We start from the raw sequence: 20,531 nt of genomic DNA on the forward strand, positions 1-20,531 counted from the left end.
GACTGCCTTTTCCCAAAACAAGGGCAATACAGGAACTTTGGTTTGTCCCTAATGTTTTTCTGCCTTCATTAAAAACTTTCTAAGTGAAAAGGAGCTTGGGCTGCCTGAATGAAAATGTGTTCCCTGAGTTCAGCACAGCGTCCTCCAGCAGCTGTTGTCAATCCCCCAGAGATGCTCTCTCCTGCTGCCAGGTGCTATGCCTCCAGACATTTTACTGTTCTAGATTTAAGCTGGACTTCCAGGGAACTGCTTTTTAATTTTTTGAAGGCATTTCTTCCTTGAGGACAAATCAGGTATCCTTTATATTCTCTTCTTCCATATCTCCTTCAAATCAGATTCATCTTTGGAGTGCAAAGTCCACAGTGCTGATGAATGCAGTTCATGGTGCGGGTCATGCATGACGAACCCCTGACCACCACCAGATCTTGGGAGCCTCTAGACCTCTGTGGAGACTAAAATTAGCTCATGTTGCCAAGGCCTCAGATGCATTTAGTGTCACAGTAGTTAAGAAGAGATCAGAAAAAGCATTTTGCATCATTATAGGAATAAAGCCATTAGCTACTCCTTCCTAGAAATACACCACTCCTAACACTGTCCTCTCTGCTCTGAGCCTGTAGGACTCTATGAATATAACTGAGCTCTGTTCCCACCACTGAAGAAAGGGGGAAAGCCTGTTAGTTTTTATTTTGTGAGGGCAGTTATAGGAAGGAACAAACTGGTTGTTCTTTGCTTTGATCATGAAAATGTAAAGCTCAGCATGTAACCTGCCAGTCACCCAAGACCACTGGCAGAATCCAGAGTCAGAGCTGATGCTCAACACCTGAAGGAAGAACCTCTGCTAGTTTTTGGCAGCCCACACAGTGATGCACCACATTTGGCTGTTGAAGGTTGGTGCCCTTGTGTCTGGGAAGGATTTAATAAAAATCCCATTTGCCATCACTCAGAATTGGGAAGCCCTCTGGCAGGAAAATCTTCCCCTCTTCTCACCAGCACTCCCCTCAATGCAGTGCATTGCACATGGTGTGATGAGTCAATAGTGAGACCCACAGATCTTCCTTAAAAGTAACCAGGGTTGTAAAGCCAGTTTCTCTCATCATTTTTCAGAGCACATAAATGTGAGTGGGTGCCTCATCTCTCAGCTTCTGTGCACAGTGTTGTCCCATGGATGCAGTGGCTCTCCAGGGCCAGCACAGCTCCAGGGCTCACGGCAGTGCAGTTCAGCAGGACTTGGTTAATCATTTAGGCAGTCCCCGTTTAATTCAGACATCTCAGGCTCTCTGTTCGGTTCCTCCCTCGGGTTTTGCAGACTCTGAGCAGACAGATTTATTGGGGTCTTAGGCATAATCAGGAACAAATTAGCCTCTGTTAGGATCACACACTGTCCTGGATCACAGCTATTCAAAGGCTGCTTTCCCCTCCGTGTGAGTATGAATTAAGTCATCGGGCTGAAGTAGGCCTTGAGTATTCTTTTATCCCAAACACATGATCTTATCAGAAGCCCATTACGTTTATCATTGCATTAGGAGGGAGCATTTGGAGCCAGTGCTGGAGTATGCTGCTCTATAAATGTGCTTACTTCAGTGCCTGTCGTGAAAAGAAGTCAGTGCTCTGGGAAGGCTGGGAAACACTGTCTAAATGCATGTGCCTAAAATTAGGCTGTGAGTTTGTGGGTATGTGTTTGCATGGGGGGTGGCTGAGTCGGGGATGTGTAAAGGGAGCGCCCGTGCGTTTGTGTGTCAGTGTTTCTGTCAGCGTGGGTGTGCAGCAGGGTGGTGATGTTTCACTGTACGTGTGCATATTCGACTGTGCATATGTTTATAGGCTGAAGGTCAGGTCTTTTTAGCAGGGTAGGTATTTTCCTTTCATCCCCCCGCCCCCCTTCTTTTTACAGAAATAAGCCTCTTTTTATAAAATGACAAAGAAATGCTTTTTTTCCAAAAATGCGTATTTGCATCTGTTTGGAATTTGTTTTTGAGGATTTTTGATTGCTGACCTCAGTCTTTTTAGGGCTGAATATTTCTCAGAGATTTCTGTTGGGCCTCTCACTCAAACTGGGACATAGTGGGTAAGCCAATTGTTTCCTACTGTCCTGACACCTGATTTATGCCTTGATGTGGGAGAGGAGCAGAACAGGAGATGCAGAAGGATAAGGTGAAGGAACCAAGAGTTTGTGTCCATGGCCATCACAGTGGCATTCTCATTCCACCCATTCCTTGAGCTGGCCAGACACAGGGCATGGCTCTCCCAGGATGAATGATTCCCATGGGGATAGCACTACTCGGTTGCCTTAGGGTTCATCAGCACATCCACCCAGACACCCCAGGAGCTATTGTCATCTCTTGTCTGGGAAACACTCTCCCAGGGCCTTCCTGAGTGCTTTGAGGGGTGGGATATATGTTTGGTGGCTGGAAGACAAATGAAGATGTTAAGATGTGACATGTAAGCTCAAGAAGTTTGGCCACCCTCGGAATATTCATTCAGAAGTGCACTCATACAGCTGAAACACTTCCAGACTTGTGCTCCTTTTCACCAGCTCAGAGCTCTTGCCTGTCAAATACACAGTTCCCCCTACATTTATCCATGTACACAAGTTGTCCACAGAGGCTGTGATGAAATCAAACAATAATGACATTTTTTCCCTGATAGACTTCTCTATTCTTTTGAAGCCACCCTCTCTTAAAGACCTGCAATCTTGCACAGAAGGAAAAGGAGTGAAAGTCATTAAATAATTGAATAGCAATAAACTGATGTTTTCTGGCTCATGATGGTCTTTCACTGTGTAAACCAGGAGAAAAAATAAACAGTGGGTTTAGTAGATTTGAAGTAGCTCAAAATTGAGCAGGCCTTGGATTTTCTGACACCTAGCTCATGATAGTCCAGTGCTACCAACAGGATTCTCCTTAGGGATCTTTTCCATCAGTCCAGCTAGCAGCTCTGGCTAATTTCCTACCATTTTTTCAACAGGCTTATTTGCCAGATGAAAATACAACAGGCTGTCAGAACTGGATACCTCTGGGGACTGGCAATGATAATACAATACAAAATAGGATACCAACAGGTCAAAGGTTTCCATTTCACAGAGTACTCTAATGACTGAAAGTCATTATTGCTATGCAGTCTGTTTGAAAAGAGTAGATGGATCTCAGTTCAGTTTTTAATGGGCCACTGTTACAGAAACAACCTCAAAAATTTGGCATCTTTGTTGGCAGTCTCATTAGAAAAGCCACAGAAAAAATGGGCAAGGATAATAAAGTCTCCTGCTGCTTTTGATCCTTTCAGGTCAAATCTGAGTCATGTTGGTTGAAGCCGTGTGTTTATGTGGCAAACTCACCCTCATACTGTGTGTACTGTATCTGCCTTGGATAAACAGATCTGTTTGGCCCTTTGGTCACTACAACTGTGAACTTGGCAGTTTTCACCATCTCTACAGCCACAGTTGCTGTTGTTGTTGTTGATGTGCAGATATCTTTTAAAAACAAAAAGGGAAACATTTTAGACCAAACCCTCTGCTGGCATTTTTCCATCCCAGCTGGTGGAATTATGCCAACACCCACATTTGCCTCTCTACGTATTTTCTATCTCTGCTTTCTTCTATGTCTTTAAAAAGGAGATAGATGAAAATAAGCAGAACCTCCCTAACATTGGGAAATGTCTTCGGGGAATTGCCCAATACAAAAGTTGGCTATTGTTGCTTGGCTTTATTTAAATCACCTTGGTATGACCTAAAAGTGACCAATGCTTCCACCTCCCAGTGACCTGACACAGGTGATACACGACCACTGATGGTATCAGGTCCTAGGAACTACCCTGCAGACATGTGTAGTTTGTTTTCTCTGTTTCCCCTGGCAGATGAACCCAGCAGGTGCTATTTCCACGACGGTGATGGAGTCTGTGAGGAATTTGAGCAAATGACCAGCATCAAAGACTGTGGCGTTTACACTCCCAAAGGCTTCCTGGATCAGTGGGCTTCCAACGTCTCTGTCTCGCACCACAGTGACCAGCAGTGCCCAGGGTGGGTGGTCATTGGTCAGCCAGCAGCAACCCAGGTAAGGACAGCCTGTTCCTCTTCGTCTCCTGGAAGTCCAGCAGGGAGCAATGCTCCCAGGTGGAGCTCACTGGGCAGCATTCAGGGATGCTCTTACCCCTGCCTGTTCCCTTGTTGCTTCACCAAGGATGGCCCCTGGCAGCAACTTCTCTCTTTCTGAGCCTGATCAGTAGTGATGAGTTGAAATTCAGTCCCAGTCACCCAACTGGAACTGGCTGAAGTTGTGGCTGGGTTGTTTCAAAGAGCTGTGCAGGAGTCACCTCTCCCAACCATCATCACCACAGAGATGGACGGGCTCTTCACAGCAAGCACAGGGGACGAGCTTGTGGCAATGAGTTCTGAAGGCTAATGCCGAATAATACAAAAGAGTGTTCTTTCTTTTTTAATAGTTTTGTGTTTTCTGCCTCCCAGTTCCATAAAAGCACCCTATTGTTCTATTCTGAGAAAGGTCCTGTCCATTCCCAAAGCCATTCATTAGCTTTAACCCCCTTCTCCTATGTCTCCTTTGTAGCATAAATAGCTCCAGTTACCATAACTTTACCTTTTGTCTCTTTGAGAGAATGAGATCCAAATGAGTTTAAAAAGAAAACAAAAAAACAAAAAAAACCAAAAAAAACCCAAAAAAACCAAAAAACATTAGGTAGCTGTCTGGAAAACAGAGCTGTACATGATACAGAGGCAGCAGTTCAGATGCAACCTGATTTGGGAAAGCCCACATTGCTTTTTGATGATTTTTAGAGGGAAAGACTCTTCATATGTAAGAGCTGCTTTGTATATTCCTCCTTCAGTCCCCACGGTTGTCCCTTACTAGAGACAGAGAACTTATCACACTATTTAACTTTGGCTGACTTCTGGTTGGATGCAGGAAAGTTTTTCTGAGTCTAATTATCCAAGAGGTGTCTTGAGTGGGCAGTGCAGAGAGGAGTGCCGTGTCACAGATATGACAAGCAGATCTCTCTGTGAATAGTAAATGTTAAGCATTTCCAGTTGGCTTGCAAGAGAAAACATCTTTATGCAAGAGACTTGGCCTTGCTCACATTGCACAAGTCTGTAACAAATTAATGACCAGGTCAGTTCTAAATGCACAAAGCGTGGTTAGCTGGCAGAGAATCAAGAAAGAATCCCGAGCCCAGTATTGACTTTTTGTCGTGGTCTCGTTTATTATTTCACACTGTAAAAGGAACTTTCCTCTGGACCCTTGCTTGTGCCTTCACAACTTCTTTCTCATTCAAGATCCCTGTGCAGACCAAAGGCCAGTGGCTCCAGTTCAGGTGCTGCTTTTTGGGCATGTCCCCAGGCATTCTGTCCCCCTGCAGCTGCTCCAGAGCTGCCCTGATTTTCTCTGAAGCACTGGTAGGAGCTCAGCCGCTCCACACAGTAGGTAACACATGGTCCTGTGGTGGAAAAACCACCACCACGCACACACACAACACAAAACCCTGCTGTGTAGACAAAACTCAAACATGTTTGTTGTACCCAGATCAGATGAAGTTGTTACAGCCCTGTTTAAGGAATAAAAAAAAGGCAAAAAAATAAAAGCTGTTGTATTTATAGGCAGAGCAGTGGCATATCACACACAGGCAGAATGAATGGGAACATGCCTCCTGTTATTGCCTGGCCCCTGGTGAGATAACAGTGTGCTATTTACTTCCAGCAAAAAGAGTTTTTGCTTTAGCTCAGCTGGTCCTATTGCACCAGTTGGAGTGCACGGGGTTCATTGACCTTTTTAATCATATAGATGATGGGAAAGTTTTTGTTTCCCCCAGGAACAAGACAGTTGTCTTGGGAAAGCACCTGACTTGTCACTCTGGAGAGGTTAGGTGGGGCAGCAGGTCATCAGTCTGTTAGCTTGTGGAGATGAAAATTAACCTAAGATCTCCTCTAATCGCTGCATGTAATGATCACTGGTGTGTAAACATGTTTGGCTTCATTATCTGCCCAAGCACTGAGCCTTAGGGGCTTTCTGTATTGATGAAAAGAGCACCTTTCCTCACCCAGATACCTTTCAGAGTAGGTTGTGTGCTTGTTGGTCTTGTGCAAACTTTTCATGTTGTTGCTGGGTAGCTTCCTGATTAATCAGAGTGGTATTTGTGTTGGCTTCTCATCAGGAATGCCATGAAAGATATGTTTGAGTGCAGTGCCCAGCAATATACAGAATACATAAGCTGCCTGTTTGTCAGCCATCCCCGCCTCTCATCATTGCCCCAACGTTCTCAAGGCACTTTAAAATATTTTAAGCATGTCCTGACTTAAAATGCTTCTCATCCTTAGATATCTCAACACCAGGTTCTCTGCATGACTGTCATAGTTCTGTCAAGGCTTTTTCTGAGGAGTTTGCATCCCAGGTTGGTTGGTGGTGGTGGTATCTCTCAGCAATATCTGCCCATGTGCCTTGTTTACCTGTTGGGCGATTGCGGATAAGCACGAGCTGGAGAGAACTTTCTTCTTATTGTAGGGCTGTTTCTGTGACCTCTTTGCTCGGTTCACTGCAGACATTGCCCATGTCTGCAGCTGGCTTTTCCTTGGATACTTAGTTTTCAGTTACATCACTTGTTAGTGTGAAGCTGCCGACTGGCAACATAGTAAGGGAGATAAAAAAGAAAGTTTGCAGTATAAGATTTGTTTTGAACAATAAAACGTTTACAAAGAATGACACAGTCTTGGCGAAGAGATACAGATTTGAAAAATGGAAAGGTCAAACAGCCCCCCCTTTAAACAATCGCCCTTTCTGCAGAAGCAAGACTGAGAGACAGCCACTTCTACTTTCCTGGCAGCCATCCTTCAGTGCTGATTAAGAAATATTCTCAGTACTGACAGCATCATATTCAGAGCCAAAGAGGGCCAGTCAGCAACACTGCACCAGCACAGAAATGCAAACACCAGTGCAGGGTAGTTTTGCAGTTTGATTTCTAATCTCGTGTCTTCCACAGACCTGGAAGCAGATGCTGGTCACTACCTGTTGTCAGCTGCAGGAAGAATTCAGCAATAAGGGCTTTACTCACTCTTGAGATGGTTTTTTCTTTTTTTTTTCTTTCCTCCTCCTTCTGCTGTGAGTCTTCAAACAGCCTCTCCTTGCATATCAGTTTTCTTTTGCCACACTTTATGCTGGGTGAGTGCATTAGCTGCTGTTAGTCTCTCTTGCTGGAGTCAGTTGCATTGAGCAGGGAGGATTTGGATATTTTGCTAATGCCTCTGGAGGAAACCTCTGACAGGCCTATTCCAGGAGGGATGCTCCAGCTGGGGTGAGCAGAGCACAGGCAGAGGAGTGCAGGCTGATCACAGGACACTGGAGATGCCATTTCTCCTTTCTTCTTGCTGGTGCCACTCCTGCTTTTGGAGAACTGTGCTGAAGTTTTGGAGAACTGACCTGAAGCTTCCCTTTGGGCCTTTACAACAGAGAGTTAAGGGAAGGGACTAATGGGTCTTTAGGTGGCTGATTCTTGACCCTGCTACTCCTGTCACAGCCATGTGTGCTCAAGACTTGGCTGTTGGAGTGGGTTGGTGATTTAGAGGACAGTCCCCCAGGAGCTGCCTTTTGTTGCATTTCCTCCCAGATGTGCAGAAATAGTTTAGACCTAGTAACCATACATGTATACATACATATATACATACATACATACATACATACATATATATATGTATGTATGTATATATGTACATACACACACACACACACACACACACACACACACACACACACACATATATATATATATTATATAACTTTTTTTTGCCCTATGCCATGGTTTGAGCTTGATTTTCCAGTGTATGGAAAAAGCCACACAGCTCAGGCACAGTTAACAGAACGGGGACTCTTTCCCAAGGCTCCTGGGCACAAACAGATCCTGGGATTCGTTTTCATTCCCGGACTAAAGAACACACCCTGTGCTCCTCTGGTACCCCACAGGGGCTTCTATGGAGTAAGAAGTTGTGGAAGAGGATTCTTATTACATCTTTCCCACAAACAGAGGCCCCCTCCTGCCCCATTACCATTCCCACAATTGCACTCATCCAGACTTGCTGCAGCAAACCTTCCACCAGCAGCAAAAGATGTCTAGAATTGCAGTATGTCTGGAATAGCCCACAAAAGGAGAAGACAGGAGCAACAAAAATATCCTGACTACTAAAAGAAATAACATGGTAGAGCAAGGGTTCCAAGACTGGTAAGAAAATACCATACGAAAATTAAAGAGAAATATGATGGAGTTCTCTGCCATGCAGTTTTATTCTGTCTAATAAATATAATGCTGAAGATAATTCCCCAAAGATCCAGCAGAGCCAGCAAATAGAGTAGTCTTGAACAGGAGTGGAAAGAGAGGAAACCTGCAACTTTTAATGGAGAAGCCATTCCTTTCCTTTGGGGTGATCTTGCTGAGAAGAGGGAGGGTGTCTGTCTGTCGGCTCTGCAAGTGGCCCTTTTTGAACTTCCCAATTCACAGCCAAGTCCTGTTGCTCTTCAACGGTAAGAGTTTTGTTGTGGTTGGAGGGATAAAAAAATCCCCATTTTTAATAAGATGATTTGCTTTGCAAATGTCTTTGTTATTTATAGCCAAGCCAGACTTTGAACCACTAAGCTCTGGAGGATGAGGGCAGAATCCCACTAAGCAAAACCATTAATGGAGGAACCATGAGTGATCAGAGACCAGTTCTGGAAAAAGATGAACTGGACACTGTGCACAGGCTGTCACAGGAGGAATGTAGGTTTGCTGCACATGGCTGAGCTCATTTCCAGTACTGGCTGATCCACTAAAGGGCTTCAGCTTATGTTACACAGTCTCCCAGTCTAAAGTTAGTTCCAGGGGTCCAAAATTTTGTCTTCATTTCCCCTGGAAACTACAGACCAGCCAATTTGGTCTTTTGCCTGAGGCTGGAGAGCTGCGTCATGAGCCTGGCCCTGACTGTCAGGCAAATTCAGGCTGGAATGCTCCTTCCTTGGGTTTAGTGATGATATATTTTTTTTTTTTTTCCCAATGTGCAGTGATTAATTAATCCTTATCACAGCCACATTGCTTGGTTTCTGTTCCGTTTAATGGAGGTGGAAATGGGAGCATGGAAAGGTAAAGCTACTGTTTGAGGATTAGACCTCAAAATCCTTCAGAGACATTGAAGGCACTGGGCATTACTGAGCCTAAACCTCCCAAGGACTAGGAAGTTCAGGATGTCTTGAAAGGGAAATGTTCCTATCTTGGATAAAAAGAAAACTATTCAGGACTTGCTGAGAGTTGCTGCCTGGGACCAGAGCCCTGGAGGGGTTTGAGGTCATTAAATCTGCATTTTAGCTCTGTCAGCCCCCTCACATCATCCTGTTTGTGAGTTAATCAGTCTTGAACCTAGCACAGTTTGGCTGTTCATTCCCAGCACAAAAGGACTGGAAAACTGTCCCACCATCTCTTTGCTTTAATGGCTGGAAACGTTGCTTCCCACCTGACTTGCTGGGAAAGATGAATTCTGCAGCCTTTCTGCCAAAGGAACTGCACTGCTCCTTGTTTGCACATTTGTTTGCTGCTCTGTCTCGTTGGAGGAGGTGGTCCATGCCGAGGGTCCGAGGTGAGGGATGCTACAAGGATGTGTCACATAGCATCAGTGCCATGGCTCAGGAATGATCTCAGCATTCTGGGGAGTTAAATGAAATGAGAAATGGGATTTCTAGGTAGGCTGCCTTGGAAAAGGCTCATTTGCAGAGAGTTGGCTGAGGAAGAGCGTTACCCTGAAAGTCAGTTCAGAGCTGGCTGGAGGATGCTGCCCCTCACCTGCCTGACTGCTCCCAGCCAGGACAGACAGGGATCCCCTCCACCCCCATGGCTTCCAGTGCTCCTCTGCTCCTGGCTGCCGTAAAGCTCACACCCCATGGCTGATGTTGTAGCCTCTGGCTGATTTGTGTAAGGGGAGGATGGAGAGAACACAATGAGATGTCAGAGGAGATTCCAAGCAATTTTGACAAACACTCAAGGGATTTTTTTTTTTTTTATTTCCACTCCCTTCCCCCCCTTGGTTTTTAGAATAATTTTTCAAGAGCACATATGCAAGTCATCTAAGGGAAACAGAACAGTGAGTACCAGGGGCTGGTACACTGTGTTCCCTTTGTGTACTGTAGAGAAAATAGATAAAAGAAACAAAGAATGATGCAGAGAGCAAAGCAGCCAACCGTACTCTCAGAGAGGTTCAATCTGACTTTTTCAGAGATGAAGGTCAAACCAAAAATCCTCAGGTGCCGGAAATTGGTCCCATCTTCCTAGAACCAGGAGAGATTTACCACTAATGAAACAAGAGCAGAATTCCATGCCATTTGTTGTTTCTAGAAGCAAGAAGAAAGGCAAGAAAGGAATATTGTCTTCGGCAGCAATAGGGATTATGTGCTCCTTTAGGAAGTAAATTACCATTTTATGATCATATCTGCTGTACACCCAGCCACCCACCCAGATTAGAGGCATCAATAGAGAACAGCTTGGACCCCCCTGGCATCGGCGAGCCGGGCAGCCGGACCCCCCGACAGAGGCACTGCTCATTAGCATGCACTCCTCTGAAAGGAGACCCCCCCTCCTCGGCCCTTGCCCCTCAACCTGCCACTCTCCCCGCCTGCTGCTGCTGCTCACAAGCCTTGGGATGCAGAGCATGTCCAGCCGTGAGCGTGGGATAGCTCCCCTGCATCCCATCCAGGTTGTTTGTCTTGGGTCCCTCTCCATTCAGAGCAGAGTGATCTTGCATAAATGCACCGACACGTCTGCTTTGTTCATGCATGAAGGGTTCTGGGCAGTTCTCATCCCACCCCCACCCCGCCGTCTTCCCCCTGCTCCCTGGCATGTGGCTTCACTGGCTTTTCCATGATTTCCCTGTATAACAGCAAATAAACCTGCCTGAAGCAGTGCCAGGCGACCCGGCACAGCTAAAAATGCTCAGATAGATCTAAACCAAGCAATGGGAGAAGGGGATGGAAAAGGGTGCAAGAGCAAAGCCATAATGGCTTTTACACTGTAATTTGGTTTCATGTTCTGCACAAGGAAACATGTCAAATATGTAAACAGAGCTCTCCAGGGTTGTAATGTAGCTACAAAACCACGGATGTACAGGCAGGCAGGGTGCTGCTCTCCAGCAGAACGGAATGCCATCCCCAAAACCACACGGTCATTTCTTTAAGCTGAAAGTAAACTTTCTCATGCCAGGAGCAAAGAATTTATTTTTTTTCTTGTAAATGAAGGATTGTCTGCACCACTTGTTTGGAGTGCCATGGGCATTTTAGCCCACATTGTCATAAGACACCTCATTTTTTGAATGCCAGTGCATTTCAGGGGGCTCATCTTAAGATGTCTCTAAAAGGCATGGTTTTGGAGGATGGTGTTTGCCCAATACTGTCCTGAAAGTGTCTTGAGTCAAACCCTGTCCCCACCTGAAAATAAGAATCAGCTTTAATTACAATAATAATAAAAAAGGGAGGAAAAAAGCAACCAAACAAACAACAAAGTGGGGACCATTTGGATACACTGTTGAGCTGCTCCAAGTCTCTCCTGAGCTGTGCTGCCTTAGTTGGAGCTGTAACTGTGGAGGAACCCCACATCTGTGCTCACTTTTGGAAGTGCTGCCTGCAAAGCTGGAGGACCACTCTTTCCTCTGAGGTCATTTCAGTGGGGAATCTGATAAGAAGACATGATTCACCCTGCTAATTCAAATTCACATCTGGTAAGTGGCCCAGCTCCCCCGTGCTGTCAGCAGGAGTCTCCTGGGGACTGGGTTTCCACTGTCGTCTCAGGGTCTGGCTCCAAGCTCTCACATGTGCCAGGAAATGGTTATTTGCAGGATCAGTGCTATTATCTGTCCCCACATGTACCTCCTCTCTGGGAGAAGCCCTCAGCTCAGGAGAACATCAAGTTCTCCTTAGCCATTTTGGTAACTGGGCCAAAATCCTTACACTTAGCACTGCTGGCAGCGAATGTTATTTTTCCATTTATTTGGTAATTAACCCTTTCATCATCATGCTCAGAGGAGACAAGTCACTCTTCAGAGAGGGGAAGGTGAAGCACAGGGTAGAGATGACCTACTTCACACCTTTCTCCATCCAAACCCCTTTGAAACATTTGGCCTTCCAGCAGAGCTGCTCTGTCACTGTGCCTACACAGTGAGCTGGACCAGCTGGAGAGGGAAAGCCTCACTCTGTGGAAATGTGCCTGTTTCCCAGAGGTTGTTCCTGGTGAGAAAGGCTGAGCCTTGGCAGCTGGGTCTTCCTCCACCTCCTCTGCTGCCACTCCATCTTCTCAGAGCCTGATCCTGGAAGGCACTGAGGCTGAAGAAGCTGAGCTTCTTCTTTCGCACAACACTTTAATTCCTCCAGTAACTTCTTCTGGGAGCAGTTGGGAGTTCCTCTGAACTCCCCTACAAACCTGGGACACCAAAAACTAAATGCTCCAAGTATTTTGGCTTGATTTGTTGGAGTTTTGGGTTTATCGGAGCAACCAGAGTTGTTCCAAGGTGAGAGGGGAGTGACAGGCTTCCCCAGACAAGCCTTTTTCTTGGGTGGAGATGTGCATGGGTTGGAGGCAGCACCTGCTCTGTGGATCTGCCTGGAAGGTCCAGGTCATTCAGAGGAATTTGTTTGCAGGATGGTGGTTCCCTTACTGTGCAGTTTCAGTGGGAAAAGCCCAGTGAAGCAAGGGGGAACCTTCTGATTTACATACTTCAAGCAATACCTTCAGCTACTGAAAAACAAACCAGAGGGTTTAATCTCGATTAATACCCATTGCTGTAGGGCTGATAGTTGGATGGGAACTGAAAGGTTTTGCCATCTGAGGTGTGACGGCTCCCTGGAGCACAGGGCAGCTCCTCCAATCCCCCCTCCACATTCCCCCGGTGCCTCTCTGGAGCCTCTCTTTTCCTATTAAATTCAGGGCCTCTTCCCAATGCATCATCTCCCTGGATGTATCCAATTAAGGCCTGTTGACAGCCCAGAGCAGACTTACACCCTTAGGATTAGAGGCATGTGTATGTCTTCATATAGGGAAGGGCAACAACAGGGTGTCTGGCTGGCTCGCTGGGAGCACAGTGGGGAAAGCTGAGCAGCCTGGAGAGGGAAAAGCAGCCAGGGAGGGAGAGATTTGCACCCCCAATTATCCCTGCCTGTGGAAACGCTGTGTGCTGAGTGTAGTGTGTGGTTTACACAGCGTGTTTACGTGGGCCATAACCCTAAACAAAGCCGAAAAGCATGGCTTTAACTCTGGAAATAAAAGTACTGGAAACCCCTGGTTTTCTGCACATGAGAAAGTTTTGTTCTTTAAACACACAGATGTTTTTAAATGAAAAATCACTCTTTTGACCTTTTCTGAGTGTGATCATGTGGTCGGGGCTGACATTAACCACTGCATGGCTGTTTGCCTCAGGCACAGGCCAGGCTTGGGGAGGGGTCTGCAGGGCTCAGGGTGGCACCTGCCTCGGCTCACCTCTCTGGGAAGTGGCTCCTGTGCCCCCTGAGCACTGAGGGTGGTGCAGGGAGCTGGGGTGAGGTATGGCAATATTTAGGGCTTGCTCCTAAATTACTGGAACCAAAAGCAACAAGGTTTTTTTCCTGTTTGAGAGCTGGGAAAAAAAAAAAAAAAAAAAAAAAAGTGGCTTAATTTCTTTCTCTTTTTATTAGTGTCATTGTCCATGTGCTTCTAAGCATCTCTGTCCACCTCAGCCAGCGTGTTATCTGATGGAGAACTCAAGTTCTTAGGGGATTTGTTGTTGTTCCTTTTGTGTTTTTTTTCTTCTTATCTGTGTGTTTTCTTCATCCAAACGAATGTATGGCACCAGCTCTGGGAAGGAATGAGGGGATGTTACCAGGTGGATTGTACCAACCCCTCTTTGCCTTACAGGAGCTGGAAAAGTACAATGAATCTAGTAAGCCAGAATGACGAATATAATAACAAAAATATATTTAAGATCCTCCTAAAATGTGGCCCACACTCTGCCTTTGACAGTTTGATTTTCTGGTGCCAGCTGCTCTCGAATTAAACACTCCAGCCAAAGGAAAAACAAAACGAAACAAAACAAAATTTGCTTTTGCTCTGCTCCTCGGTGATGAAAGCTGATGGGATGGGATTGTTTTGCTTTGCTGCAGCACCCCCCGGCCAGCCTTGGCTGCACAGAGCTGTGCTGCAGTGGACCTGGCCCGCTCAAGTTAGAGACGGGCAGCTCGGGAACCCGAGCGCTCAGCCAACAATAATGTTCTGGCTCCTGTATTTGTTTAACCTTGCTCTCCAGTGGATGGATATACAGTCTGCTAAAGCACTTATCAGTCTATAATGCCTTCACACTTCTGTGAGCAGTAATGTGGAAGTTGTAGACAGGAGCTTGTGCTGCAGCTTGAAAATGTCTTTTAGTTTTAATGAGGCTGATACTTGCAGAACTGAAGGCACAAGTTCTTGTTTGGGTGGTGCTGCTTGATCCTGAGGTGGGATCCCAGCAGTGTTGGTGTGGAAGACGCTGTTTTTTGAGAGCAGCATCTTTATGTCCTACTGCCAAGCTGAAGAAATAGAAGAGACTGACAGGAATAAACAGGAGCACGTGTCAGACTGCTGGATTGCACTTGCATGTGCTGTAAAGGAGGCTGTGTTGTGCACTCAGAACTATCTCTTGATTCTGCATCCCTTCAGTTTGCATCTCTGAATGGCAAGAGAAGCAGGGGCATGTGCAAATTGCACCCAGGAGCTCCAGATGCTGGCATTTTCTTGTGGGCTGCCATAAAATACGAGTTGATTTTTAAATCCCATTAGTGAAATTATTTATTCTTTTTCTCAATCTATTTTTCTGTAGTTTCTAGCCTTGGCTTTACTGACATCCTCGTGGTGATCCTTTGAACTGTGCAAAAATCATCTGGTTAGGGTTTTGTTGGAAAAGCAAAACTCCATATTGTTTTTTTCCATGAGTCCAGCAAGCATCCTAGATATTTGATTACACCTGGCTGACTGTCAAAGCCCATGTGAGTTTGGGATAGGGCCAGTCAGAACTGATTTACAGTTTTTTTCAGGTATGCCATGTGAAGTTTATGGTTTGATGTGATTTTGATTTGAACTCACTGGTTTTAAATGAAGTTTGCTTTGAATCTGGAGATAACAGAAATTCAAAAGGAAGCTCAAAGAATGCAGGTCTGTACAATTTAAAAATGGAAATATATTGTTCATACCATCTCTTTGGAAGTGAAATAACTGCATTTTTGAGAAAGCTAAAGTTAATAACACTCCTTGAATACACATGCAATCTGGGCCATCATCTAATGGAAATCCCTGTAGCTCCTTTTTGCTTGCCTCAAACTAAACTAACTTATATGACAAAATGAAATAGCCCTTGCATCTCCCACTCATATCTGAATCACAGCCCTGTGTTACATCCAAAACTCTGAGGAAATTTCCCTTTGGAGATGAACACTATTCTTGTAAAGTAGAGGAATTTATCATCATGTCACATTGCAGGCAAACTATTGGTGCCCTGTCCGTGGTGTTTTCACAGAAAGGTCATTTGCCAATTACTAAAAAATCCAGCCAAATCTTCAGCTGAAAATCGTGGCTCTGTGCTGAGGAAGCTGTAATATCATGCTAATGGGATACTGAGTCTGCAAGGTCCAGGCACATCAGCTGCTCCAGGTTCAAAGTGGACGTGGCTCTGCTGAGACTGGACACAGGGACTGGCAGCGGGGCTTTATTTCATCCTGCAGGAGATGTAAGCTGCTTCCCAATCCCACAGCAAAATCCTGTTCTTCATTACACAGGGAAAATTGACAGATGAGATTTCCTCTGACTTCTGAGCCAACTGAATCTGGGAGTAATATAGCATCAGTGTGTTACCCCGGGAGTTTCATCAGCTTCCAGTTGATAAAGCTTTTCTCTGGATCATCTGCCCACAGGCCTTTGTCCTGGGGCAGGACACGCTGCTGTTTTTCATCTTTTGCCATCAGACCTTTAGGGACCCCAATGAAAACTAGTAATAGCAGACAAAGAATATGAAACAGTAAAAATGTGTTATCAGCCGCAGAGGACAAAGAGTTTTGGAGGAGAAGCTGCAGTTGATGAGCATCAGAGATGAGGGGAAGTTGCTGCCATGGAAGTAGCAGTAGACTGTAAGGTAAGGTGGCTGTTGAAAGACAGAGACTCAGGTTTCTTCCCTCATTTTATGTTTAGACGAACTCTGCTGCTGAATATAAGATTTGGTTTTAGCTTTTTATTTTATGCAACAGAAACCCATTGGTAGTGCACATAAAATTAAATATGTGTACCAGTTTGGGGAAAGTAGCTTTGAATGTTTTCCTTAAGTTTTAGAGGCCAACCTGGAATGACTCAAGACTGATGTTTATAGTTGGGCAGGCAACTCTGGACTCAGATTTCTGATGGGATAAGTCCACTGACAAAGATGTCTGATAAATACACTTGTCCAAAAGCACTTCTGACCAGAATCTAGAAGAAAACCCAGAGCAAAATTACTTGTGCTGCTGTGTGTACAATTTCCATTTGAGCTCTGTGAGCTCCTGGGGTTTGGAATGGTCAGAGAAATTGGCTGGGGTTTGAGGTGTTCATTGGAGGCCTTTTAATGATTCAGTGCTCACTCGTGGGCAACTTCATTTTTCCCTAACTCCAACCCAATTCCCAGCCTAAATGAGAAAAGCAGTGCAACAGCTTTGAGAACAGATTGGAGGTCTGCTGCAGTCGGCAAACTGGGTGGTGTCCATGTGGCAGTCAAGCTGCCTTACAATATTGGGCAATAAACAAGCAGGAACCTTTCTGATATTTAGCAACTACACTATCGTTTCTCATCGTTGGGTAAGATTAACCTTAAGTCAGCAAGAACAATAACATATTTAAGAATAAAAGGGCTGGGTGACTGCTAGCATCCTGGTCTGGCAAGGGAGGGAGAAAGTTTTCAAATGTAAGGGATGTGTTAAAATGCTGCTTATGTCATGGTTGAGATCCTTTTCCATTTGTTGAGTTAAATACAAATAACATTCTGCTGACCAAACAAATAAATATTGCAGATTATTGCAGAATACTGTAAATCTCAGTATTAGGGCTGAAATTTGTTCTTTAGCTGGACATTCAAACAAGAGAAGATGTTCTGTTTGTGCCTCCATGGGTTTTGTATCGGTCTGTGAGTTTTTTCTGTGCTCTTCTGCAGCCTCACTGAGTATGTTTTGTGCTCAATAAATAGCTGGTACTGTGGGTTTTACCAAGAGATCTTGTTCCTGCCTGCTCCATGGCTGCATTTTTGCCAACAGGACAGGGTACAGCCTGGTTCACCCCAGAAACACTCTGAGTTGTCTGTCTGGGTGCAGAAGTGTCAGCAGCACAGTTCCCTGTAGAAAGGAGTAGGGAGAGGAAGATTTTGGAACACAATCCCCACTTCCACCCTCCTCTCCAGAAGGAGAATGCTTGCCACTGCCTGACCAAGTGCCCACGATGCCCCTGACAGCCAGACAGAGCTCGAGGACACGGTCTGGAGGAGGCCCTGCCATGGTTCACCAGATGGGATTTTGGGAGCAGACAGATCTGTGTACTGGAGGTTTGCTCTGCTTCCAGCCGCCCCTGGGCATGCAGACAGGCACGTCCGCCCCAACCACGGTGCCAGAGCTGAGTAGGGCAACATTCGAGCTTAAATAGCAGCTTTTCTGTCTGGATTTAAAATTATTTTGATGTTACTGCTGAGAACCACCAGTATGTGCAAAGCCTGTGGTGTCTGACTGTGCTTGTTCGGTGGGAAGGTCAGAGTGGGATGGGATCTGTGTTTAGCCCACTCCTGTGGGGAGCTGTATCCTCACACCTGTGTGTGCTCTCATTGACATCTGAGCATCTTTTTGTGGCTCACAGCTCATAGCTTTCATCCTCAGCAGACCTGTATGGTGTGGAGGAACATCATCCTCATCTTCCAGACAGGGAGCCCAGGCCTGGAGAAGCCAAGTGCTGCCCAGAAGGTTGTACTGGAGCTGTGCACTGCCACGGTTGGGCTGGGATGTAGTCCAGTGCCCAGTCCAGGGGATTTGTGATCCTCAACATGTAGTTCAGCTGCAACAGGAACCCATCAGTGCAAATTCACATTGCCTGCAGTCATGGGATGGCTGGGAATCATTCACAAGGGCGCCTTCCAAAATTTGCTCTTCAGCAAATTTTCCCATATTACTTTGAAGGAAATGGAGTTGATTGCAATAGTAAATGTGGTTTTGATGTGGCAAAAAGCTAAGTGCTCCCAATATATCACTTTTCCCTTTCTGCTGACACATTCCTCAGTCCCCCTGAGTAAGGGAAGGAAAACAGGAGAGGCGGTTTGAAGAACATGTTGTGCCTTTGATTGACAAGAGGTTGTATAAATCAGTCAAAGGGAATCCTCCAGGCATTCCCTCTTGTGGGAAGATCCCACAGTGCTCCCTGGCCTTGATCGTTCTGTCTGCCGATGTTTGTGTACAAAATGTGTGGGTGGGAGACGAGCTGGATTTGAACCTCGGAGAGGAACAGACATCAGCTCTTCTAATTGAAAGCAGCTTCCTCGGGAGGGGGATGACATGGGCTTCCAGTAACTAGACACAAATAGTCGCCGCATACTTTGGAGCACATACTAAGCTCCTGTGGATATCCCACTTGCTGTGTGGGTCTGAGAATCTGGATAAGCCCCAGTGAGTGAAGTTTGGAGCAGCGTGTGATGCTGTCATTCTTCAAAGCAAATACTTCAGTGCTGGGTAACACCCTGAAATGAGAAGTCTATCTATGCATTCTTCCCTCCACAGCTGTCAGGTGCTTTAGCTGCTGGTTTGCATCACTATAGCAAACTGGAGAACCTTAGGATAGAGTCTGTTTTTCATAAGTGTGAATTCCTGTGAATAACAATGACGGGAGATGATATTCTGTCTTCCAGGCCTTTGGAACTTGTAGTTCTAAAAGTGTTGGTACTGCAGTAATCACATTATCATTTAGCTTAGAAAAAATCTCTAAGATCATTGAGTCCAACCATTAACCTAATTAATTAATAGGGCCCTTTGGGCAGCTGCCACAGTCTATGATGTCTTAAAAGCAAAAGCGTGAAAGACTCTTCTAGCAGATGATTCTCAGGCTTGGCAGGTGTGATGTGACATTCAGTGCCTGGGTAGAACTGAAATGGGGATGGATCTACCACGTGTGCTGGAGCCTGGTGAGATGGTGGAGTGTGTAGGTACCAGAGCTGTTTATCCAACCCAATTCTTTCCTGAGAAACTTGAAGACCTTTTTATTTTGCCATTAGCTAAGTTTACTGTCCAGCAGTGAGTGGAGAAGAGGCTCTTGAAGCCATTCAGCTCTCTTAGACTTTTCCCACACTTCTCAATTAGACTGTTCTAAAGGAGCCTTTTTACCCCAGGACCACTTTGAAACACTTGTCTGGTAGCAATGGATCAGCCTCAGCAGGGGGAAGCTTATCTAACCTGCTCAAACCAGGCCAGTCTGCCAGCCCACGTGGCCTGAACACAGGCTCTTTATGCAATGCTCAGATTTTTGCTAATATTCTCCAGCAGAAGCAGAAAGTGCTAGGGTTCACACACGCACACAAATCAAACAAGGCATTTAAAAGTTATCAGAGATTTCCAGCCCACCTCGGCAGAGGTTTATTTTGGGTTAGAATCAAACTTTTGGTGAAGGTCTGGGTGATTTCTTAATACAAGTTTTCACTCATCCATTAAGTGGCACTTAAAAAGCACCGAAAGTCAGTGCTTGTGTTTCTTGCAGCCACCTTTTTGGACCAAGAGAGCAGGAGGAGAAGTAAGAATAAGAACAAAACCATATAAAAGTAATGAGACCTTTGTTCGTGTCAAAGAGCTCTCTGACCATATATACTGCAGATGTGGGTAAGATAAATTCCCTAGCTGGAGAGGTATTAAAATAAAAACCATGCTCCCAACAAGAGACAGGCTGCTGAAAACGCAAGAAGGGAGAGTTGCGAAACGAAACATGTCGAATTGCTGGCCTGGATTTCAAATGCCAAAGATAGTTTATGTAAAGCCTTGCTCTGCTGTAAAATGTAACACTATCCACTGGCTAGCCTCAATGAAGCTTGGTCCCAGTTGTTTCAAAAAATAAATAAACTAAAAATCTTCTTCCAGCCCATTAAAGCTGATTTATGTTTTGCCTGTAAGATTCCTCTGTGCTGGATCTTGAGGGACTCAGAATTTAAAGGGGATTACCTCACTTTTAGCCAATCTGGTTTCTCATAACCAGGCATCCCAAGTTCTCTTTGCAGTGCCCAGACTTTGCCTGCCTGAACCAAGAGGGGATTTCTGTGCAGGATTATCGAGTGGGCATAGGATTTTGGATGACTGATAATTTTCTTGTTTCACTTCAGGGTTTTCTTTTTGGTTTAATATTAAAATTGCTGATGGGAACAGCTTTACTGACAGCACATCAGCACAAGGAATTCCATCTGTTCCTATGGTAATGACAATCAGTCAGTTCACCAAAAGGGTTGCAAATCCAGCAGGAACTTTTCAGATCCTCCAGGAGCCTCAGATATAAGAATC

The 20,531-nt window shown here is 45.3% G+C and overlaps 1 protein-coding gene across 4 annotated transcripts in view; it reads left to right on the top strand.

The window, feature by feature from the left end:
• The window catches only part of PAPPA (pappalysin 1), a 180,975-nt gene that overhangs the window by 101,204 nt on the left and 59,240 nt on the right, over positions 1-20,531 (top strand). For all 4 annotated transcript variants that reach the window (XM_021551415.4, XM_085594030.1, XM_085594031.1 and 1 more), the window contains exon 10: positions 3,850-4,046. In XM_021551415.4, the coding sequence (XP_021407090.3) occupies positions 3,850-4,046 (197 nt within the window). The remainder of the gene's footprint in view (positions 1-3,849; positions 4,047-20,531) is intronic.

This window comes from Lonchura striata, chromosome 17 (genome assembly GCF_050655825.1).
Source record: "Lonchura striata isolate lonStrDom1 chromosome 17, ASM5065582v1, whole genome shotgun sequence".
NCBI classification, from domain to species: domain Eukaryota; kingdom Metazoa; phylum Chordata; class Aves; order Passeriformes; family Estrildidae; genus Lonchura; species Lonchura striata.